The sequence below is a fragment of the Coccomyxa subellipsoidea genome, assembly GCF_000258705.1.
Source record: "Coccomyxa subellipsoidea C-169, whole genome shotgun sequence".
Taxonomy (NCBI): Eukaryota; Viridiplantae; Chlorophyta; class Trebouxiophyceae; family Coccomyxaceae; genus Coccomyxa; species Coccomyxa subellipsoidea.
The window spans coordinates 935,666-958,227 of NW_005178027.1; the positions used below are offsets into that span (position 1 = coordinate 935,666).

General features: G+C 51.9%; 8 protein-coding genes across 8 annotated transcripts; 4 read left to right on the forward strand and 4 right to left on the reverse strand.

Moving 5' to 3' along the window:
• Position 1: 1 nt before the first annotated feature.
• On the reverse strand, positions 2-5,939 carry COCSUDRAFT_54433 (malic-domain-containing protein; the record flags this gene model as incomplete). The annotated part of the gene is made up of 16 exons (XM_005644710.1): positions 2-825; positions 1,035-1,141; positions 1,264-1,322; positions 1,456-1,533; positions 1,912-2,074; positions 2,447-2,608; positions 2,983-3,138; positions 3,348-3,488; positions 3,743-3,897; positions 4,138-4,252; positions 4,504-4,569; positions 4,665-4,760; positions 4,846-4,965; positions 5,096-5,179; positions 5,275-5,380; positions 5,920-5,939. 16 exons carry the CDS (start codon positions 5,937-5,939, stop codon positions 639-641), a joined length of 1,815 nt encoding a protein of 604 aa, XP_005644767.1. The 3' UTR covers positions 2-638.
• Positions 5,940-6,300: 361 nt separating this feature from the next.
• On the forward strand, positions 6,301-7,540 carry COCSUDRAFT_18962 (ubiquinone biosynthesis O-methyltransferase; the record flags this gene model as incomplete). The annotated part of the gene is made up of 4 exons (XM_005644711.1): positions 6,301-6,449; positions 6,669-6,895; positions 7,005-7,229; positions 7,371-7,540. 4 exons carry the CDS (start codon positions 6,301-6,303, stop codon positions 7,538-7,540), a joined length of 771 nt encoding a protein of 256 aa, XP_005644768.1.
• Positions 7,541-8,077: 537 nt separating this feature from the next.
• On the forward strand, positions 8,078-9,606 carry COCSUDRAFT_54434 (hypothetical protein). The gene is made up of 3 exons (XM_005644712.1): positions 8,078-8,292; positions 8,431-8,515; positions 8,739-9,606. The coding sequence occupies exons 1-3, from the start codon at positions 8,133-8,135 to the stop codon at positions 8,851-8,853; spliced, it is 360 nt and encodes a 119-aa protein (XP_005644769.1). The 5' UTR covers positions 8,078-8,132; the 3' UTR covers positions 8,854-9,606.
• A 269-nt stretch (positions 9,607-9,875) lies between these two features.
• On the reverse strand, positions 9,876-11,720 carry COCSUDRAFT_57946 (hypothetical protein; the record flags this gene model as incomplete). The annotated part of the gene is made up of 2 exons (XM_005644713.1): positions 9,876-10,093; positions 11,507-11,720. 2 exons carry the CDS (start codon positions 11,718-11,720, stop codon positions 9,876-9,878), a joined length of 432 nt encoding a protein of 143 aa, XP_005644770.1.
• Positions 11,721-11,999: 279 nt separating this feature from the next.
• COCSUDRAFT_67545 (hypothetical protein) lies at positions 12,000-15,505 on the forward strand (the record flags this gene model as incomplete). Its single annotated transcript, XM_005644714.1, has 9 exons — positions 12,000-12,098; positions 12,540-12,659; positions 12,886-13,077; positions 13,345-13,434; positions 13,580-13,714; positions 14,087-14,272; positions 14,585-14,687; positions 14,846-14,995; positions 15,228-15,505. The coding sequence occupies 9 exons, from the start codon at positions 12,000-12,002 to the stop codon at positions 15,332-15,334; spliced, it is 1,182 nt and encodes a 393-aa protein (XP_005644771.1). The 3' UTR covers positions 15,335-15,505.
• A 543-nt stretch (positions 15,506-16,048) lies between these two features.
• Positions 16,049-17,189, reverse strand: COCSUDRAFT_18679 (DUF564-domain-containing protein; the record flags this gene model as incomplete). Its single annotated transcript, XM_005644715.1, has 4 exons — positions 16,049-16,181; positions 16,398-16,582; positions 16,856-16,945; positions 17,076-17,189. 4 exons carry the CDS (start codon positions 17,187-17,189, stop codon positions 16,049-16,051), a joined length of 522 nt encoding a protein of 173 aa, XP_005644772.1.
• A 1,348-nt stretch (positions 17,190-18,537) lies between these two features.
• COCSUDRAFT_18896 (O-methyltransferase family protein) lies at positions 18,538-19,745 on the forward strand (the record flags this gene model as incomplete). The annotated part of the gene is made up of 6 exons (XM_005644716.1): positions 18,538-18,649; positions 18,753-18,839; positions 18,953-19,041; positions 19,155-19,328; positions 19,455-19,495; positions 19,688-19,745. The coding sequence occupies 6 exons, from the start codon at positions 18,538-18,540 to the stop codon at positions 19,743-19,745; spliced, it is 561 nt and encodes a 186-aa protein (XP_005644773.1).
• Positions 19,746-20,214: 469 nt separating this feature from the next.
• Positions 20,215-22,469, reverse strand: COCSUDRAFT_54436 (phosphoribosylformimino-5-aminoimidazole carboxamide ribonucleotide isomerase). The gene is made up of 7 exons (XM_005644717.1): positions 22,230-22,469; positions 22,009-22,061; positions 21,756-21,890; positions 21,486-21,654; positions 21,190-21,325; positions 20,876-21,012; positions 20,215-20,688 (listed from the first exon to the last, which is right to left on the reverse strand). The coding sequence occupies exons 1-7, from the start codon at positions 22,416-22,418 to the stop codon at positions 20,527-20,529; spliced, it is 981 nt and encodes a 326-aa protein (XP_005644774.1). The 5' UTR covers positions 22,419-22,469; the 3' UTR covers positions 20,215-20,526.
• Positions 22,470-22,562: the final 93 nt, after the last annotated feature.

Here is a 22,562-nt window from a genome sequence, read left to right on the forward strand (position 1 = left end):
TGAGGAGATATATCCAAAATTACAAATGGATGGGATGGCGCTCTCCTTCAGAGATTAAAAACCTTACTGAGCAAGGAAATGCTGATAGCCCAAATATTCTTGACATATGTGCATCTAACGGCAATACGCATTGCATGGTGCGAGGCCGTTAAAACACGATCTAGCAGTAAAAAAACCTGATAGAACCAAAAATTCTTGATTTCTTGCTGTGTTTCTGGCCAGTGAGGATTCCAAAAAGCTCACTGTAATCAATCACAATTGCGTGATTCGATTGTTTGCCGATTGATAAACCATGTGCCAGAAATCAATAAACATAATAGCTCTGCTTTGCGACAACAACATGCTCAGCTGCAGCCGCCAGGGGCAGATATATAGACCTAGATGGGTAGACTTTGAACATTGGATCACTCTAAGCCTAGCGCACTAAATGCCTGGGCCCATGACGCGGTCATGATAACCAGTGCACATGGGTCGAGGCAAGGAATGCCTGCAAACGCACAAACGCTACACACTGCAACATGAGGGACATATATTCTGACCAGTACCAAAATAATTGACCACTCAATCATGCCTGTCATTTGGACCACCATGTCCAAAGGGAAGCTGGCTTCACAAGCTATTCTTTGACGTCTCTTATTCTACTCCAGGACTCCCACAGGCAGGCTGACAAGGGGCTTGTAGACAGGTTCGTACATGTGCTCCTGGATGTAGGCTGCCAGCTCCTCATCGGAGGTCTCCAGGGCTTTCAGCGCTTTGTCGCTGCCCACGTGACCCTCCTCATGAGCTTGCTTGATTACTGCCATCGCCACTTTCAGGCTCACCTCCCTGCAGTATCCCAGTCTCGCCTTTGACTCTTTCTTATGAAGGTCCATGAAAGTGAGAGACATGAAATCCCTTTTGCCACGCAGCATGCAAGGGCAGCAGCTGTCCGAGCTCGTGCATGGATTGCCTCCATCTTGCCACAAGCAACTCCTGCTCAACATTCCAAGACATTCAGCACGGAGAGGACACTGCGCCTCTCATCAGGGCCGCACCTGATATCACAGAGTCTGGGGTAGACAATGTCCTGTTCGAGGTCCTCCTGCAGTATGCAGCTGGGCAGCGCTTCCGCCGCCGCCATCAGCATCTTATCCGTGATCGTCTGCAGCAAAGCACACAGTGTCAGTATGTTTGTCCAAGGCAATAACTCATAGAATTACTACGCGATTGGCGAGCCCAGGAGGTGCAAAATCAGTTGCTGAAGAGGTTGCAGAGAAAGCTCACCCCTGTTGCTCCCAGATGCGCGCCCAGCGCCAGACCAGGAAAGACCACCATGTTGTTTGCTGCAAAGCCAAACCACAGCAATCTCAGAGCACACAGGCTGGTTAGGTCAACAAGATCTTGCATCAATTCTGCTGTAAGCTGACACCATGCGCAAAGTGGAGAAGTTGCACTTTCGCAGCAACTGAGGCACACCTTGGGATGATTTGATGGTGCGGCCCTCGTACTGCACATCAGCACAGGGGCTGCCACTGGCGAAAATTGCTCGGCCCCCTGCACAACAGCCTCACCTTTGAACTCACACTCCCCTGCTCAGCTTGCACGACTGTGCCAGCAAGGTGGTATCCAAGTCAAAGCAATCAATCGAAGATGTGGCTCTGGGCTTGATGAGCTACTTGAGGCTCGATTGGCTTCAAGATTCTTCCTCCAGCTTGATGGATTGATCTTCATCTTGAGAACAGGCATGCATGCATATACAAGGGGAGTCCCCTAGACCTGTGGCCTTCTGGGCCTCTTCAACGTTGTACTCCATCTTGTGGGTGGAATTAAAAGTGAAGAAGGCATGCATGCATGCATGCATGAGGAGGGTGAGACCAGTGAGACCCATTTAAACGAGCCATGCGTGCGTGCATGAGGAGGGTGAGAGCAGACCTGTGGCCTTCTGGGCCTCTTCAGCGTTGCATTCCATCTTGTGGGTGGGGTTGGACATGGGCATGATGATTGGGCGCTCGTTGTGCTGCCCCATCAGCGTCAGCACCTCCTCTGTGAACAGCTTCCCCGCACCCGCCAGGCCCACCAGCACCGTCGGCTTCACCTGCACTCATAATGCATACATTATCAGTGTCAAAGCTTCCCCTGCAGGCGCAATGCATGCATTATTGATCTCATTTCAAGAATTGCAGTTGCAACACATGAAATCCCTACCCAACGTGCTGTCCCTGCTAGATGTAAGGTGCATCTGCAGACAAGCTGCTGGCTGCCAAGAGTTCCTACCCCATGCATGCCTCCTACGAGTTAATCTGAACTTTTTTTAATAACTAGCAGCACAGGGAGATTTTCTTGGTGATAATATTACAAAGGATCACTTGCAAATGGAGTTGTACAGAAACAGGTAACATGTAATACATGAATTTGTTTTCGAAATCTTGATGTGGAAAGTTGAGGCATTTGAAGAGCTGGAACGCACCCGTCTAACAGTTTCCACAAGGCTCTCACCCTCCACATCTTCCTGGGTCTTCCTGGCGAAGGACTTGACTGTGTGGTTGAGGGCGGTGGGGCGCTTGATGGTTATGAGACCGTCCGCATCCAACACCCAGAAATTGCCCAGCGCCTCCTCGTATGAGATCCCCTGCACACGCACAGGTCCTTGCTTGCCTGACTCCCAAGCCAGATTTACCCATGGTGCTATTGTCATGCTATTCCTGCCACAGGCAAGGTGCATTTGCAGACAAGCTGCAGCCAAATATTGTGTGCATAACATATTCGGTTTTATTTGAGGTCAACGAATCAGAGCACCAACACCATGTTTTGCACATTTACCCAGTTCGGCATGTCGCGAGAGGACGTGTCTGACAGGCGGCTGTTTCGATGGGCATCCCTGTCTTAAAACAGCTTTGTACAGCTTTGTAGCATGAGACAGTGCGAGACATACAACACAGTCCGGGCACGAAGCAGGGACTGTTGCGGTGGAATGCTTCGAGAGCGGTGGTTGTGCAGCAGCACCTGCTTGAGCATGCCGAGGGCCAGCATGCGCGCAACGCCCATGCCCGCGCTGCCGGCACCGATCAGGACGATGCGCTGCTTTGTGAGCTCGCTGAAGTCCTTCCCCTGCACCGCCAGCGCCCCATACACCCCCGCCACTGCAGTCGCCGCAGTACCCTGTATTATCCCCATTCTGATCGTCTTCAGTGTTTGTGCGCTAGCCGGCATCTTGCAGCGACGCTGCAACACTAGTTATACAGGCACCCATCATCAATCCATGAACACACATATAAGGCTTAACAGGCTGGCCCAGGTCCACTATTTCAGCCGGCTGATCCAGGCATGCATGTTACAGACTTGCGAGTTGCAGGCACACTGCACATCACCTGCACGTCATCATTGAAGCACAGGTGGTGCTCGCGGTAGCGTTCCAGCAGGGGCAGCGCGTGGGCCAGATTAAAGTCCTCAAATTGCAGCACCGCATTGGGGTACCGGCTTGACAGGGCCTTCACAAGCTCGTCCACGATCTGCACAACCCAAGTCTATCATCAGACAGCCATCTAACACCAAAACTTAAATATTTCATCACAAGACTGCACCTGCGAAAAGCATGCTCAGCCAAAAAAATGCCCTCACCGCGTCAACGCCTCGCAGGCATAGTGTATTGACTGTGGCGTCCCCGCACTCACAGACGCTGAGCAGTGTCGTTGCATGTGGGGTGTAATGGCATGGGTTGAAATTTTACCGCAGCGTCGTTGCTACATGGGGGAAGGTGGCACACCTCATAGTACTCGTCGCCGTTGAGCCTGTCCTGGTCCAAGCCGATGTACAGGGGGTCTTCGCGTAGGGCCATGTTTTGTGTGCCAACGTCCAGAACCACTGGCAGCACCTTGGATGGGTGGAAGCCAGCCGCCGCCACATACAAGTCCAGCTTGCCTGCACACATCCGCCAGCTCAGGAATTAAGCCTCAATTTGCTGTTCACTGATGGGCCGCTCCTGTCCCGGCTATGCCTTTGCACTGCCATCTGTTGGGAGCCCTCAGGATTGAACAAACGTCAGTGCGAGCGCCAGAGCAGGGATGAAGGGCTGCCTCAGTGCATATACAGGAGTGTATCGACAATACAGACACCATAACGTGTTGAAGAGGATGTGGGGGATAGTGGAGGGCTGCTCACCGATTGAGATGCCCAGGCCATTGAGGCCCAAGTCTCCAAGGCCCAGGATGCGGCTGCCATCTGTGATAACTATGGCGTCCACCTCATTTGCTGGCCAGTTCCACACCATGGCTGCCTGAGAACACAGTCATCAACTGCATTCACATGCATCGCAGAGAGGGCATAATATTGTGTGTGAGCCAAGTCGCATGCGATTCCAAGAAACAAGGACTAATGCAAGTAGCGGATGGGATGGCCCCAGGCAGCCAAGGTTTTCACAGCTTACACAACGCTGTGTCTTTGAGACTCATTTCAAGAAATTCAAGGGTCTGCCCTTCTCCGGTATGTTTTTAGGACTACGGGTGTTGGCAGGAAGGGGGTCCGTACCATCTCTCCCTTGTCAGTGGCATCAAAGTACATGCCTCTTGGCCTCCGATACAGCTTGTGATAGTTCTGCATGGGTGCACCGAGAGGATTAGGGTGAGGCCATGCACAAGACACTTCAGGAACCGTTGAATGTTGAGCGCACTAGTCACAGCAGGTCGCACCAGGCAGGCCCATCCGACTGTAGGAGTGTAGACTATGGGAGCCATCTCTGGAAAGTTGTCCAGCAAGATCCTGTAGAAGAGGGTCTCATTGCGATCCTGCACCACACCAGTTTTTGCCAAGCCCGGAGAATTTTCATGCATGCTCAAACATGTCACAATGATGTTTACAATGTGCGCTCACCTGCAACTCCTGGAGCACCTTCCATTTCCTGACATGATCCCTCGTGACCCCGCCATCAGTAATGTGGTCTGCTGAGATGTAATCCCTGCCATAGTCGTAGTCCTCCATGAGTCGCTGGACCTGTGCGACACAAGCATGCCATCAGGATGCACAGAAGCAGATCAGAGGTGCCAAGCTATTTCTGACAGCTATAGGAGAGTTTCCCATTGTCACACATTCCATTAGCTTGATCAAGAAGCGGAGAAAGTACCTGTATCTCCATTGACAGCAGCTTCTTTGGCAGAAGGCCTCTCAATTCCAGTCGCTCTCTCTCAGAAACGGAAAATGCAGTGCCCTGCAGCATTCTCAGCATTTCAGATTTGTTTTGACATTTAATTGCATTCATCTGACATACGCAGGGAGTGACACTGAAGTGGGGGAGGTATATGCCTTATTGTAGAGAGGGTCATGGAGCAGATCGATCCCTCTCTTTCGCACAATGTCAACTTCTGTTATGTCTGTAGGCTTATATGGTTTCGTAGGTGTGCAAAATTCCCTGTCCAAACATGATCAACAGCATCAGGACCAGTTGGGAAGAACCCTAACTACCAAAAATGGGCTGGTTGAATTGAGCTTATGCCAACAAAGCACTCTGATGCTGTACTGACCATTGCGGAAGATTTTATCTGCACTGAAGCACATCAAGCGTGACAGGAAAGGGCACCTGAGGGATTGGAGCCCAAACAAGGGTAGATCATCAACCTGCCGCCGTAGAAAGAAGGAACTTGACAATGCTGCCCTTCTCATAGCTTGCGCCATTCTAAGAAAGAGATCCTGATCCAAGAAAGAATTGTGCTCGTCCAAGCACGGATCGAATTTACAGCTCGAAAGCATCTGCCGACGATTGCTGACTAGTCGGCACGTGCCATGATGAGGCTTTTGGAAGCTCTTCTGCTTTCCATTGCGACGAGAGGGAACTCTGAGCACACCTACAATACAAAGATTAGAGAGAAACGGACTGATTCTGATCCTCGAGCCCATGTTTGTCATGAGGAGTATAGTAAAAGATCTAACAACCCATCGACTTCTCTGTACCTTACATGGCACAACTGCATCTTGCAGATCGCTTGCCAGTGTGCTACAATTTTCCAACACTTTCTTATCGTTATGCGAGCCAGGTATTACACTTAACAGAGATGTTTGGGTTGACTCAAAAAGACTAGATCATGAGCCTGCACCTGCCAAAAGATTGACCGGCCACATCAGCCCTTTTGGAAAACTATCTACGTCAGTATTGTGCAGTAAAGTACGGCAATCATCACGAAGGAGCTTCAGCGGCAGCAGTACTGCAGAGGAAGTTAGGTGAGCTTGCCAGCACAGAGTGAGTGCATTTCCAACCATTGCACCAATTGGGATGGCTTATGATGGCTTCAATGTGGAAAACGCAGAACTGCAGATGGAAAGGAGGGCTCTGCCATGGGATCATCTATAAGTGCTGCTGAGGTCCGGAAGTTTGAAGAAATGGCAAAAAACTGGTGGGACCCAGAAGGCTCCAGTGGACCACTGCACAGCATGAACCCAGTCAGGACAAAATTCACTCGGGATGCTTTGTGTCTCTGTTTCGGGTGAGCAATCTACTCTGTACTCCAAATCCTGTCCATGCATGTGTATGGCATGGGAATCTTGGAGGGCACACGCCGTCCATTTATTCATTGCCTCTTCTGCCGGGAACTTTTCATTATACCCAGCATGCTCTGTGTCGTGCAAAACTTGTGTCAAAATCAATTTGCACTCTTCTCTCGGAAGTTTCAGCCAATCACTGGAAGCGGCATCATTGGGGGCAGGCGTGATACCATGTCAGCGCACCCGTTGCAAGGGCTGTCCATCCTGGACGTTGGCTGCGGAGGAGGGCTCTTTAGCGAGGCCCTGGCCAGATTGGGCGCTTCTGTCACAGGCATTGATGCGTCAGAGGGCGCCATATTTGTTGCTAGAGAGCATGCCCGCGCTGATCCAGTCATCCAGGGGAGGACGGCCTATCGCAACATCACTGCAGAGCAGGCTGTGGACAAAGGTCCGCGACATGCAATCCAACGAGCTCTGCTTCGTCTGAATCGTGCTGCCATCAGGCAATGCATGTGATGGCTTGCCCTCTTGAGTCTCGGTGACTTGTGTACCTGCAGGCCTGCAATTTGATGCGGTGGTGGCGTCAGAGGTCATCGAGCATGTGGAGAATGTGCCTGAGTTCTGCAGATCACTGGCCGCCCTGACAAGGGACAGCGGCGCGGTTGTCATTTCCACGATCAATCGCACTGCCGCCTCCTACGCTGTTGCCATTGTAGGTGCCGAGTATCTTGCACAGGTTGTCCCGAAAGGCACCCATGACTGGTCCCGCTTCATCACTCCAGGTAAGCAATGTTGACGAGCTCACGAGCTATGCTAGGCTGTACTGGTGCCAAGCTACCTGTTTGAAGGGGGGTGGTGATCTGCCGTTGCATACTACACGTTGGGTGTTGAAAATATCGCGAGAGCAGTTGTGATGTCTGCAGATGAGCTTGCTCGACTGATGGGACGGGTAGGCCTGCAGCAAGTCAGCATCTCTGGGATGTTCCTCAATCCTGTGACGGGCAGATGGTCCTTGATGAACGATACGGCTGTGAACTATATATCTTATTTCAGGAAGAACAATACAACGCCCAGTCAAATCGAGCATATTTAGGAGATTTTTGTATTTTGCCCATTCCCTTGTTTTACAGAATGTCCGCTGCTATCGTTGAGTAGATTTAGCTAACATGTTTTGAGTTTTTAGTCCTACATTTGACTGGCATTGGACTAAAATTTTTCTAGGAGGTCCTCTAAATATATATGGGTTGGCTAGCAGCACTGTCACAGTGTCAGAGTTCAGTGCAAGTTGCGTACTGTGCATCATCTGATCCATGCGCATCTAGTAAACTATTGCTGCCGCCCGCATATGCATGCACAGAGCCACCTGCCAGTTGCTGGGGTTATAATCAAAATTGCAACCGCTGCGGCCCTTTCCTGGGGTCCCAACTGGAAGGTACTGTGGCCTAGCAATGCACACTAGCAAAGAAAGCACCGCTACAGATCTTTAACTTCTTCATGTAACAGACACACTGGAATCAACCCATGCATAGTTGCAGGGCTGTACCAACTTGGCAGGCCTAGAGGGGCAGGAGGGAACATTCCCACCAGCTTCCCGCCTGGTGACCAAAGCTGAGCATGCAGTTCTTCTCCTTCATAATACAATTTACATCTGGTGAATAAGATATTGTCACTTGCGGAGGAATACAATGATGACTGGAAACAGTAAAATCAACTACAGGCAGTCGAAGGCTTATCTCGACCCCCAGCCCCAACGATCTAAGCTGAAAACGACCAGGAGCTCTTCGTCGCAACCTGATGTCAGCACAGGCGTAGAAGCTCGTTCCAGCACTTCTGGGGAACATGCAGGTGGGCTGACTCGCGGTGACAGCGAGACTTTTCGCGCAAGCTTGCTAGCAAGTCCAAGAATTATGGGTTTAGCAAGTCTTCAGGGAGGGTATTCGGAGTCGAATTAAACACCATATTGACAATCTCTCTTTGTCACAGACCTCACGGCCGCGTCCGAAGCTCTCAAAGGCTTCGACTTGGCCATGAAGTATGGACCTTGCACTGGACTGACACGACTTGCAAGGTAAGATTCACTGGTTTCTTTCTGGTTAGTGTCGCTGCTCGCAGCCCTTGCGATTAGTCGCTGGGAAGTAGAGCTGCTTTGTCGAAGGAGCATGTGCAGAACAATTTCATCAGCAGCCTGAATCCAATAAAGGCAGAGCAAAGAGTCGCACTTCTATTGAGCGCCTTCAGGGATAAAAAGCATGCTGGCTGCAAGCTCGATCAATTCCTGTCTGTGGGATCAGGTGGCACAGAGCCGAGAATCTTGGCCTGCAGCCACCCCTGGACATCAAGCGCATCCTGGAGGGACTGCCAGAGAACCATGCTCTGCAAAACAATATCTGGCATGGGAGGGTCTGACGGGTCTTGCAGTGACACCAGCAGCTTGCGCTTCATACCCACGCCTGGCTGAGGCCCAAAGCAAACAAACAAAGGAATTCAAGCAGTTGAACTCAAGAAGTCAAGGACAGACTCGAACAAGCATAGTGATTTGACTTTCAAGTGACAGCTTTCATTAATCTTAAAATGCTTGTGATGGAGGCCAGGTGCAGAGGCCAGGCTCTGTAGCATTATGAAAGTCAGCAGGCTTGGCTAAGCCTAAGTCTACAAGCAGATTTGCGTTGTATCACGCTTGTGGGGCCACACTGCATTATGCACTCCTATGAAACATTTAGCAAACACTACGAGAGCACTGCATTGAACTCCGGCATCCTGTGCGCGAGCTTGACAATCAATTCAGGTGTAATGTAAGCTGTGTTGGTCGCTTCGTTACACTTGCCTCACAGTAAATCATGTTGTTTCACCAGGACAGCATTCTGAAGTCGACATTGGTACATCTGCGGTCGTTGCAGTGAAACTAGACAACCAGTGCATATACCAATTTTGTTGGATACAAATAACTCTTGCTGAGGCTGGGCTCCAAGCCCATGCGCAGTAGCCCGCTGCGGCCAATCAGTGGCATGTCGAAGCCTGCTGCAATCACCGGAGCTGGTGCAGTGGCCATGGAAGTAGCTGTTTTGCTCACTTTCAAGATTGCACCGATATCCGTTGGCTGCACATTGCTATCAATATCATGCTGGTCATCAGATGCGTCCTGTGGACCTAGGGTTGGTGCTGTAGCTGCATCTAGGATGACAAAGGGAGTGAGATATTTCTCAACAGTCAGCACGAGTTTGTGCGTGAGCTTGTCATGCAGCAGAGCCGACACCATGATGTCTGCAACCACAGAAACTTGCATTATGAGAAAATGAGACAGGTTGCACCACGGTAAAAAAATAGTGAGCAAATGGCAAGCCGCAGGCAGTCAGACAAGCCAAACTTCACAGTCTAAGTGAGCAAGTGGAGGGCAAGTAAGCAGTCCATACCATTAAAAGGCACCGCCGTCACAGTCCCACCACGCCAGTGACACGGATGTCACAGCCGGGCACTGGGACGAGGTGCAGCTGGTCAGCAATGCTCTGTTGTAGGAGCAGCTCTAGACCACACCTGGTGTCTATCAACAGCTCCTGCTCAATGCTGTCACTCCCATGTTGCAGAGTGAATATGGAGAAGCCAACATGATCACCAACACGCGAAAGCAGGCGCGGCGGGGTGTCTGGGCCTGCACAACACAGTAACAAGTTCAGCCAGCAACACACGTATCCAAAGCCTGTGTTTAGCCCCGATGCAGCCGGTTGGATGCCCTACGGAGCCGCTGCTCGGTTGCAACTTCCGTACACCGCCCAAACTCAACTGAGCCTTTGCATGTTGCATACACCCATAGTGGGTTGCTTAGCGAAAGCATAACGATCACAAGAGCTCAGCATACACTCTACAGCAAGACACCAAGAGAGGCAAGCAGCCAGACAGCACCAGCGATCCTGCATTCAGCTGGTGCTTCTCACCAGCTATGGTGCCCTGATTGAGCTCAATAAGATGCAGTGAAGCCTTGCGTGCAGCGAGAGCTTGCATGCAAACCATCAGACTGCCACCAGACACCAGCACCAAGCGGAGCACAGCTCAGCCCCAAATCAGATGATGTTGCTGCGAGCGGAAGCCACTATGCGCTGACCAAACTTGATTGAGTTGCTATGAGAGCTTGCATGCAAACCAGCACACTGCAAGGCGCTAAAGAGCGCCAAAGCGGCACATATCTAGCTAAACTCAACTGGTGCTGATGCCAGTGGAAGCCGCTATGCGCTGACTGAACCCAACTGAGAAGCAGTGAGAGCTTGCATGCAAAGCAGCGGACTGCAAGCTGCAATAGAAGAGCACCAGCCAACAGCTGCACAATTCTAGCTGAACTCAGCTGGTGCTGCTGCCTGTTTTTGGAACAACTGTAACCTGATCACACTAATTTGAGTTGCAGTGGGAGCTTGCATGTACACCAGCAGATTGCAGGATGAAAGAGCACCAGTCAAAGTGGCACGGTCCTAGCTGAACTGAGCTGGTGCTGCTGCCAGTTGAAGCCACTGTGCGCTGACCGAACGCAATTGAGATGCACGCTGGCCAGCAGGCTGCAAGCTGCAATGAAAGAGCACCAGCCAACGTTGCACAGGTCAAGCTCAGTTCAACTGGTGCTGCTGCCAGTGGAAGCCGCTGTGCGCTGACCAAGGTGAACTGAGTTGCAGTGAGTTCTTGCATGCAAACTAGCAGACTGCAAGCTACAAAGGAAGAGCACCAGCCAGCACAGCACGGATCAAGCTGGCCTCGGCTAGTTGAAGTCAGTGTGCGCTGAACTAGCTTCAACTGAGAGCAGTGAAAGCTTGCATATATGTCAGCAGGCTGCTTGTTGTACACAGCCAAAGCTGCATAGCTCTAAGCTGAGCTCAGCTGGTGCTGCTGCCTATGGAAGCCACTGTGCACTGACCAAACTGAATAGGCAGCAAGAACACCATAGGAAGCCACCAAGCCCAACTCGGCTGAGTCCAAAAGAGCATAGAGCATAGGGTGGCAGCTGCACGTAGCCCGCTGGGTTTGGAGAATGCAACGCTGTTCCGGCTGTACCTTGTCAAAGCTTGGGCATCACCCGCACCTTGTGCTGGGGGCAGCCTCTGCAGCAGCCTCTGCAGCAGCAGCTGCAGCAGCAGCTCCTTCTCCCTCCCGAGCGCAAGGATCCTCTGCTGCAGATACTCTCTGTCGGACGCAGTAGCATCGCTTGGCAGAGCTTCCAGCTGCGCCTCGAGCTGCTCGATCTTGGTCGTCGTCTTGTCTATGTCTGCTTGAAGACTCTGCGCCTCCTCTCCCATGTTGGTGGCTCTGCCTGCAGAAATCAAACACTGTCGGGTCTCCCTATGCAGGACGCCCCGAGGGCTGTCGAACGTAGAATTGAAAGAGCTTCTGAAGCCAGGTGGCACTCCCTTTGTCAAGGGTCGTTACGTCAAGTGTATCCATTCCCGAAGCTCGGGACTTGTCTTGATTAGGAGCAAGCGCAAGGCTCTTTCAAACTGCAGCCTCATCAGGCTAATCAGGTACCTCAGAAGCTAGCTCGTCAAGCTTGTTGTGGACCGGGAGGACGCAACCTGGATATGGCAGACCAAGGGTTGGGAGGTGGCGGGCCGGTCGAGGTGGGAGCTGGACCTGGCGAAGACCCTCCCCGCAAGCGCCTCAGGCACGAAGACCACGAGGTACGTGACAGCTCGGGGATTTCCTGCTGGCTTGAGCGCAACTATGGCGCTCAGACCCCCTTAGGGGCCAGTGGCTGCCCTGGCAGAAACGGGGAATGACCTGGGATCACGTTGCTCTAGTGGAGTGCAACCAAGAACCCTGTTGCTAGATTTGACCTCTGTCTTACGACTGAAGCTTGCTCTGCTTCACCTATAAGCTGCCAACTTGTCTGTTCTAGGGCGGATCCTGTCAAAGATGTCTTCTGGTGTGTGGTAAGTACAGAGCCTAATCGTTCAGAAGCCACCCCACAAGCCAAGCTTGATCAAGCTACCAGGAACTAGTGGAGCAGGTTTCGATGTGCTGGTGCAACCATTTGCCTACTGCCCTGCCTGATCCTGCAACCAGGGCCTTGATGCCTTCCCCCGCAGTGCCAGACTCTCACGTCTGTCTGTATGCTGCAGCATGTTGCCGCACAGCACATCGCCCATGGCCTGCCGCACTTTGCTGCGTACGGAGCCCCGCCCTACGACGGTCACCTGGAACACCTGCTGCGTGAGGGAGACTCCGAGGCGCACGCTCAGGTATGCAATACATCTCAAGACCAATCCTGCACTCTCAAATGCTCATTCTAAGCACCAGGAGCTAGCTGATGGTGCCCCAAATGACTGCTAATCCGCGAAGTAGTTGCTGCCAAGCACACTGCTCCTAAACAACCTTGTGAGCTGCATGCCGTGACGGTAAGCATTCAAGGGATCTTGTTGTCTGCTGTTGTTGTTGGGACTTATTTTCTTGAGTGTGCCATTGCAGGCGCTGGCGCAGGCACAGGCCCAGCTGCAGGCAGCGCACCAAGAGCAGCTGCAGCAGCAGCAGCAGGGGGGCCTGCAGGGTGGCGTGAGTGAGGGTGTCCCTGTTCAGCAGAACCCGGCCACCCCTGGGGTGGACCCCCCCGGCTTCACTTACCGCAACCGCTCCCGCAGGAAGGCCAGCGAGAAGCCTGTGGTGCGCACCCGCAATTCAATTCTTTGTCTAGAATACTACTTGATTTGAGGCGGCTTGCTCCAATTGCTTGGCAGACAAGTTTAAACAGATAGATACCCATCGGCCACTTCGGACAAAACACACCCACTCAATTCAGCTGGGTAAGCGTGTCTCGGTTCTGCGACTGGCGAAGCCAAGGGAGATGGGTCCACGTGGGGATTATGATGCAATAATGATGCATGCATGGATGCCACTTGGTTGCCGCTAATCATCGTGCCATGACTGCAGGGGTCAAGCCAGGTCAGGCAGTCGTTCTCTAAGCGCAAGCGCGGCATCGCCCAGAAGGCGTACCAGCTTTTCAAGATCACAGACGCAAAGGTATTCCAGTCCACCCTTTCCTCAAGACCTGCATGTTATTCTCTCGCTCCAAAGGGCCGCCCCGCTTCATATGCTGCCTTTTGCAGGTGCAAGTTGACCAGAGGTGCAAGCAGCAGAGCGAAAGGTTTGTCGTGCTGGCTGGCAGGTGTTCCTGTTTGTCGCCAATGACAAGGGCGCCTCGTGGGGGTACGCGACGCCTGGCTTTGGCGCCACGCTGTCTCCGGCACACCTGAAGCAGCTGCGCCAGATGGCTAACCCAGAGGCCGATGATGGCACCAAGGTGGCAGCCCAATGTCCTGCCTCTCATCTGGCCTACTGCTGACCGTTGACTCATACATGAACGCCCCCTTTATTTTACATGGCTCAGCAGCGATGACACTGCCTGCTTTGCGAACCACTGCTCAGAGCTGCTTTGTACATCCTGCACTGCTCTGTGCTGATTGTCTTGAAGACGGCATTGTGAGCAGGCCTGTGCCTAATTATTGTCATGCAGCATTGTCTTTTGCCTGAGCCAAGCTTGCACATGCCTGCTATGCTGCTTTGATAGGTCATCCCACCTAGATGTCATCTGCTTACAAAGGTTCAGCCTCGCCTGCTGCAAGACCCTTTGTAGAGACCCTCCAATTATTAAAGAAACTTTGGCACATCGCAGGACGGCGACGCAGCTAACACGGTGATTATGGCGCACCCGCCGGGCTCGGAGAACGATCCGGACGACCGCGATGCGTACGTGCAGGACAATGGATACGCGGAGGACGCTGACGGCAACATGATCGGCGAGGGCGAGGGCGGCCAGGTGCCCGAGGGCTGGCCCTCCCACGAGGCCGCCACCATCCAGGCGTGCACCCGCACCAACCCGCAAAGATTGCACACGAGGTCTTGCCGAGCTTGGTGGCATCCCACAGATTGGTGTCTGGTGTCTGTATCATGTCCGTCGGTCATGGGATGATATGCACCAATTGAGGAGGCCTGCTCGTGTGCACGCTCATAGCAACGCATCTACCCTTGCAATTTACTTCCTTCCTCTGTCGGTGCTGCGACGTTTTTTGCAGGTTGTCTCTTGCATACACACCATGGCGTGTCAGGCGGGGTGCCAGTGCATGGCAGATCCTGGGGAATCTGAGGGAGTGACATGTTGTGTGGGGTGCAGGCGCTGCACCAAGCGGCCGTGATGAGCGGCGAGCACCAGCATCAGGGCGGCTATGAGCACGTGCCCCCAGTCAGCGTCGCCCAGGAGATGCACCACACCGGAGGTTCACACCCCGTGCCTTCACCCTCACTTTCCTTTTTCCAACCAGACGCCTGTGAGCCTCAGTCAGCCCAGATGTCCTCCTACACATACTTGGCAAGGATGTCCATGGGTGCGTTTTGGGTGCGCATCGGGGCTTATTCCAGCTTGCACTGCATGCAGAGAACCTGCACTTCATTGCGGATGCTGCGGCCTCCGCCGCCTTCCTGGGGGAGCACCAGGAGCACGGGGGGCAGCAGGTGGTGCACGGCCAGGAGGCAAACCAGCACCAGCTGCAGCAGCACCATGACCAGCAGGGCGGCGACTACGCAGGTGACTGATCTTTCTCACTGTGACTAAAAATCTGCTTGCTCTGCCGTGATCTCTGCATTCCTCTTTCCTCTAAAGTGTAGCAGCGTTGAGATTTGGGACAGGGTGCCAAATGTCCTTTTCTTGACACAATTTTGTCCAGGGATCTCTTCAAGCCTCAACTTGTTACTGGCGCTGTGTCTTGAGGACCACATTGATGTGAATGTGATGTTTAAGGATGCTATGCTGTAATCAGGCTCAACAGCGCTTGGAGCGCCGATGGAGGCGCCTGCCAACGGTGTGCCGGCCATCGGAGTGCCATCCCACATCCAGGGGCATGGTGACGGCAAGGGCCACCACTGAACAAGCCTTGCAGCCGGCCACTGAGGATCTATTCTGTGCCGCATCAGGGAGTATGTTTCCTTGCACAAGGAAGCGTTTGTGCATTCGGGGATGAAGCCAACTTGAGCTTTGTGAGATGGGCTGACACAGAAGCGATTTTGATTTTGATCTCTTAAATATTGTCGAGGTTGCAGGCACAAAAGGTTGGGATTAGGAAGTGTGGCGCATACTGCAAGCTGCCTGATGGGATGCAGAGCAGTACTTCTCTGCTAGTGTTGTTATTTTGTTTATTCACACTATTACACTTTCGATTGTGGAGCCCTCCTGAAAGCCTGGCAATAGAACATATCAGAAGACCTACCCACGAGCAAGTGATTAAAGGCATGCGTTCAGCAGGGCATATTATTGATGCCCCTTGCTATGGTGCGTCCTTGCAAAAAGGAGCGTATTGAGGAGCGTGTCGAAACTCTGTCTCAAAGCAGGAGTCTTGGGTTTCCTAGCTACAGCATCTCTTGTCGTCATTCGTAATCAGAAGCAATTACTCAGCCCACATATCCCTGCCTGATTTCAAGAAATAAAAAAATGTTTGATGGGTTGTCCGCTAGCGCTGTGTTGTCTGTACAGCTATCTCCTTTACCACATGCAGACAAAGCCCCAACACGGCGGTTTGTAAGAGCTGGCCTCCTCATCAATGTATGTCATCAATGGGCCAATTCTGAAGCGCAATGCAAGGCTTCACAAGCGCAGTGAAGGGCCCAGCAGTCTCTGTAGGGACCCAGAGAACACCTCATAAATTACTGTGAGCGGCTTGCCATTGTGCCAGAAGAAATACTGCCGCCCCCAAAACGGACCAGGCTCCCCAAACTCCCTGCGCATGTGCCATACAATAATTGGACTCGAGGCATTTGGAGAAACAGGTGTGCAGACATCAAGGCAGAGCGAGCGCCAGAAGATGGGTAAAAGGGCAGCCTCTTACACACCTTGCAAACATATTTGTGTAGATGATTTGCAAGCTGCACAGATATGCCAATCATATCTTCAAATCCCAATAAGAGGGAATATGGGCAGTCCGAGGATGAGTCACCTTTCAAGGAAGGGAGAGCTGCCATAGTAGACGGCCTGAACATCTCTGTACAGCTCAGTGCGCGCCACACTGAGGCTGGCCCAGATGGGCAGCTGCTTGTCCCTCAGGTACTCGTTCACCTGGTCAGCGCTCCACCAGGAGGCTGCATACACCAGAGCACGCCCTTTTTTGCTGGCACCGCAGCCCTCCCCCGGCGGCATCCTCAAAAATACCTGCATTCGAGACAACTTAATGTCCTGGCTGTCAAGAGTGATGCATGCATCCTTGGTGCAGCCGACCTGTCGAGCTCAGCTGGGAGTCTAGGCTGTCAAGGACATGCGCAGAAAGCACAGTGATTGATGAAGGAAGATCACACTCGATTACAGACACGGTGGCGTGGAGCTTTCACTAATGCTGGGCTTGTGGGGAATAGCTGGCCATTTTCCTGGAATGCATCGGGTCGTGGAAAATCAGGTCACCTGCCGCTGCACCCTGGGCCCAAGGATCTGATCAGCTCCTTCAGGAAGCCCTGCCAAGTCCTTCCCAATGTCCCGCATCTCAAGGCAATCCTGGCGCGGCGCAACAAGCGACATAAGGCACCATTGGATAAGTCTAAATAAGGCCTTGCAGCAAAAGGGCGCATGAGAAGGCTGCAGAGCACACAAGGTACTGGGACTGGCAAATCAGGCAATGGCTCACCACTTCAATGTGTTGGCCAGTGAGCAGCTGCAGGTGTCTGGTGACAGACCCGTCGCTGAGCAACATCATTTTCCATGTTGGTGAGATCTGCTCCGGCAGCGGTGTCTTGAACATGGCATCTTCCTCAAGGACCTGAGAACAACATGCAAATGAAAATGTCGATCATAATTTTTCTACAGGTCAATATTGCACCATCGCAGGATGTTCATAAACAACATGGCTGACGAGGGGCATGCACTAGCACCTTCCAGAGGATAGGATCAGAGAGAGGATGCCATCCTGTCTCCGCTGAGCTACTTCCATCATTATGAATTGAGCGCACTTTCGAGCTTGTCTCTTTCAGGACTGCTCTCAGTGAGGAATTCTGCCTGGACGGCTCTCGTGTTAATCTGTCTATCTTATTAAAAAGTGAGCCTAATGTAGCACGTGAGGAACAAGAGACTACTGGCCTGCTGAGCGTTCTGCATCCATTTATGGCATTCGCTAGCCTGCAATTCGTTTTTTGCATCTACCTTGCCTATGCTCCTGAGGAGACCTTATTCAATCGATCGATCTATTCCGGTTGGCAACATTACCCATACTCCCTCTCTTGCCTGAAGAATGAGCAGACTGTCCATCTCTTGCCTTCGAAGGGAGAGCGTTGCTGACGTCTGCATGCAGCCTCGGCAGCTATAGCTAGCTGCACCTGGCTTCTATCTCCCCATTACGAGTCTCTTCGGGATGATGAGGTTCTTGTGAAGGCACGTTCCATGCGTGTGCGCAGCGTATGTACCTCTGGCTTCGCTGTGAGAAAGCCGATTCAAGTGCGTGAGACCACCGTCACCAACAGGGCAGGTGATCAACTTGCATCACCTTGTGCTAGCAATATTCCTTCAAAGCCCCACATGAGGATGTTTGGCTGTTGTGACAGATCACATCGGTAGTTATAGGTGCAAACTACACGGCCCACTCTCAAACCACGACGAGTCCACCTTGTTCTGGCAGGGGCCTCAATATATTGCACTATAGGACGTACGCGCAGTGGACACAGTTTTTGAATGAGGACTTGTCGTACCACTGCATCTCAAATGTCAACATGCTTATTATTTGCCTGGTGTTGAGCGACTTCTGTCCGATCCGTTTTCAGGACGTCTTGGAACGGCACTACAAGTCAGGATGAGTCCAAGTGCGGACTTGCTCGATGTCAAGTATGGGAAAGCGTTTGCCAACCGTTCACTGTACAATTACCTAGTCGACCACAGCTATCGTCCAAATAAGCATCTTGACAAGCTTCACGAGGTGTGGACGGATCTGGACATCAAGCATTGCAGTGCGTGAATTTGTACCAGTAGCAACCTTTAAACCAACAGTGTGACATGGATCCCGTGCTCTCAATATTCTATGTATGCCTCCCGTATACGCCGACAGAACGGTGATTTCTTGCTTGAGGTTGTGGGGTTTTCTTGGCCACTTGCAGGTCAGCATGAAGCACGCCAGGGCTGGGATGTGCTCCCCACCAGACAGCATTCCCTTGCTGCAACTCATGGTACAGCTCCTCAACGCAAAGAAAATTGTGGAAGTGGGCGTCTTTACCGGTGGGTGAAAATCCTATTCCAATATCCTGAAAATAAGTTTCATGTGCTACTCACACAGTGTCACTTGTGCAGCTCACAGAGTACCAATCATGATTCTTCGCAGGCTACACAAGCCTTGGCATGGCCCTGGCTCTTCCTGAGGGTGGGAAGGTCTACGCACTTGACATCTCTGATGACTACGCCTCTGTAGGTGGGCCTCCTGTCTCCATGACACATTGAATCCCTTCTTGAACGGTTTCTGCCTTGCCCTGGAAGAGAACTGTACGGTTCAGAAAGAGCATGACATCACCTGTCTGTCCGCAGGCAAGCCATTCTGGAGGGCTGCTGGAGTGGAAGACAAGATTGATCTGCTGATCGCACCTGCGTCTGAGACTCTCAGTGGATTCCTGCAGGTCTATTGCCCAAATTCTTTGAATGCTATTGGCCCACAGAGGATAGATACCCTAAAGCGAGGCATATGGTGCTCCTGAACTTTCTTATAATTCTTGATTTGACTGCTGTGCAGAATGGGCAAGAAGGAACCTTCGACATGGGTTTCATCGACGCGGACAAGCCTGGATATGACGATTACTACGAGAAACTGCTGAAGCTGCTTCGGCCTGGGGGCGTCATTGTTGTTGACAATACCCTTTGGGACGGCATGGTCATCAAGTCTGAGTGCCAAGATGACAACACCCTGGTGAGGAACCGTGCTCACAGTAATTGATACGGCCTGATGCAGGATTGTTTGCTGCGACAGCACCTGCAAGCTTCAGATCTTTTAAAAAAATTTCAGGGAAGGTCAGAACCTGCGTTTTGTTTGCAGGCCATCAGAGCGCTCAACGACAAGATCCACAAGGATGACAGGTGTGGCTCAAGATATTTCAAGTTTCAGGCCTTGTACTGTTGTGTTGAAATTACGATCCTGGATAGTTCACTTGTGTTCATTGCCATGCTATGCTCAGTCAATAAGTTTTTCCTTGCACCGCATACTGCTCTGTCAAATGGATGTCCTACAGGATCCCTCATGAGGCAAAGAACTGCTCATGGTGTCTGCAGGGTGACAATCTGCATGCTGCCAGTCTCAGATGGAGTTACCCTTGCACTCAAGAAGTAATGGCAGTCCTCCACCTGGCTGCAGTTGTATACATTCCAATGGGTCTTAGGGACCAGATGATCTCAGAGCTGTATGCGCAGCACTCAACTGCAAACAGGCAGACTAGGGACAAGACAGGCTTGGTGCTTTTGCAATCAGCAAATTGAAATTGTGGCTCACGGACAGTGTTCGGCATCTTAAGGTGAGGACTGGAGCAACAAGGAGTCAGGCATGGTTGTCAGATTGAGCTCAATGTGAAGCCATGTAGAGCAGTTCCAGCTGAATCTAATTCGTATACTGCGGACCTGTATAGGTAATCATTCTGATTTTTCTAAGTTGATTTAACAATCATGATTGAGGGTGATTGGATGTTAAGGTCAAAAGGCTTAGGCTACAGGGATGCGCTTGCATTATAGCCTGTGGCAAAAGCCGATGATGTCAAAGGAGCCTTCACTGAGGGTAATGCCTTCGTGATATGAATGTGGTCATCATCAGCTGCCAAAGATTGAAGATTGAAAGGTTTCGACTCAAAATATGCCAGATCACCGTACTTACTCACTACATATGCCCACCCTCTGGGTCCAGGTTTCTGCCAATGTAACGGCCTCATACTGTGCCCAGATGCTTGACTCGACCCCTGCCACTCCCCTCCCCCTATTTGCACTCCCAGGACAGTGCAAAAATTGCAGTGCTGAAGCAACAGAGAGATAGCACGCATGGAGCATTGGCAAACTTCATTTTGTGTATTCCTGTACAAGCTATAAACGGAATGCGACCACGGAGCTAAAATAGTAGCAGCTAATCAGGCAGCAACGCGGTCTGCACCCTGTGGGCTGGACTGCTGCTGTTTGTGCCAGGCCAGCACTTCTCCATACGGCAGCTTCCCCCCAAAAATGTCCAGCGCACTGCCGACTGTGATGTCCACGCGCCCACTCCCTGCCGTCTTCACCCGCTCCAGATCATCCTGGCCGGCATTTCAAATTTCAAATTTTGAGCATCCAGTCTCAGGCACCTTGAGAGGAATGCCGACATCAAGGCATAGTGAGCGCCAGAGGCTCTTGCAAAATATCCGCATGAAGCCCTCACAGTATTGCGATGGGGAAACATCTAACAGAGCGCTTCAGTGGCAGTGGGCTGGCGGGGTGCCTCACCAGAGATCTCACACCACCGGCGTAGGTGACTGGTATGGGAGAAGCCTGGCCCAGCAGATGCACCAGCTCCTCGTCTACACCCAGCTGCATCCCCTCCACATCCACCCCATGCACCAGAAACTCTGCGCAGCTCCCCGCTGCACCAACATCCCAAACCTCACACATGCACCCCTAAACATGCAAATTCGGATCCACCTCTTCCTCTTCAGTTCAACAATTGCTGAGCTGAGCAGCAACTTGTTCACAGGGCGAGAATGGATGGATCCCAGCAAGTAAGATGAGGGGCCATGTGCGCATGCTTTCTGGGCGCCTACCGAGGTCATTCAGCGTCCGCTGGTCCACAGCTAATTCGCTGAAGCGCTGCCACCGGTCAGTGACCACATAGTACTGCCCATCGCGCTTCCTGCAGCTCAAATCCAGAACTAGACGCTCCTTCCCCACAAGCTTCACCTGCAGCAGCACACACAGTCTCAATGCGTCACATGCAAATCATTAGAACTCCAGCAAATTCTCATGCACTTGAGATCTCAGCAACAGCATGCTCGGACGCAGGAGCAGACACCACCCATCTGCGTATTGATGATGAGATTACTAGTCAAGGGGACCCCACCAAGCTTTGTAGGCGCTCCTCTTCCAAGCGCCCTTCCCTGAACACAAATGATGTGACGATGACGTGGGAGGCTCCTGCGTTGAGGTACTCTAAGGCATTATCGGTGGTGACTCCACCCCCAATCTGCAGGCCTCCAGGATATGCCATGAGCGCTTCATACGCCGCATACCTGCCAGCATCCATGTCTGATCACAACGCAACAAACTAAATTTTCCCAAGTGCTGACATACCACCATCAAGACAAACGCAGGACGGTGAAAGTGTTCTTGCCTGCTGGCTTGGTCAGAGCCAAGCATGACGACATGACCCCCTTTCAAGTCACTGTTCTGGTACAATTTGGCAAAGAAGCTGGATCGAAGATCCGTGTCAAAATTGACGACCAAGGCATCCTGTGACGACTGCTCCCTGTGCCTCCAAAATAAATTGCTCAGTGTTCAGCCTCAAGCATAGACAAACAGTAATTGCAAAATGGTCGGCGCATGTATGTACACAGGTAATCTCGTCAGAGACTCAGGAGTCCCACCTCTCTGCAGCAAGGTCTTTCAAGGACGACCCAACAATCTGCTTCACCCTGCCCTGCAAGAAGATAGGAAGCAGGCGTCGGGTTAAAGGAGCACGTAGAACTACAGAATTCTCATACTAAGCTTCGCTTACCACAAAAAGGAACAGCACAACCACATTAATTTTCAGCTAAGGGTGGGGCCATGGCCATGGAAAGGGATATGCGTGTGGCGATAGCAATACCTGGTGTATATCAATGCATGGCCTGAAGCTGGCAGCTTGAACAATAATCCTGCTGCTGCTGAGGAGCGATCTTCTCCTTGCACCACCGAAAGGGACAACCGTCCGCCTCAAGGAAAGTGGCAAACAAGAAGGGTGTTCCTTGAGTAGACCTTGTGTGCAGTCCACTGGAGAGAAAGTCGTGGTGTTCATACTACTAGCACTCTCTACATTCTCTGGGAAACATCGGAGCCTGACAAGTCCCCATATGGAGGACAAGCCCAACTTTGCATGGGGCAAACTCCACAATCAGGCTGTTGATGACTCATCATGCATGGTGGGGGAGGAAAGCTTCCT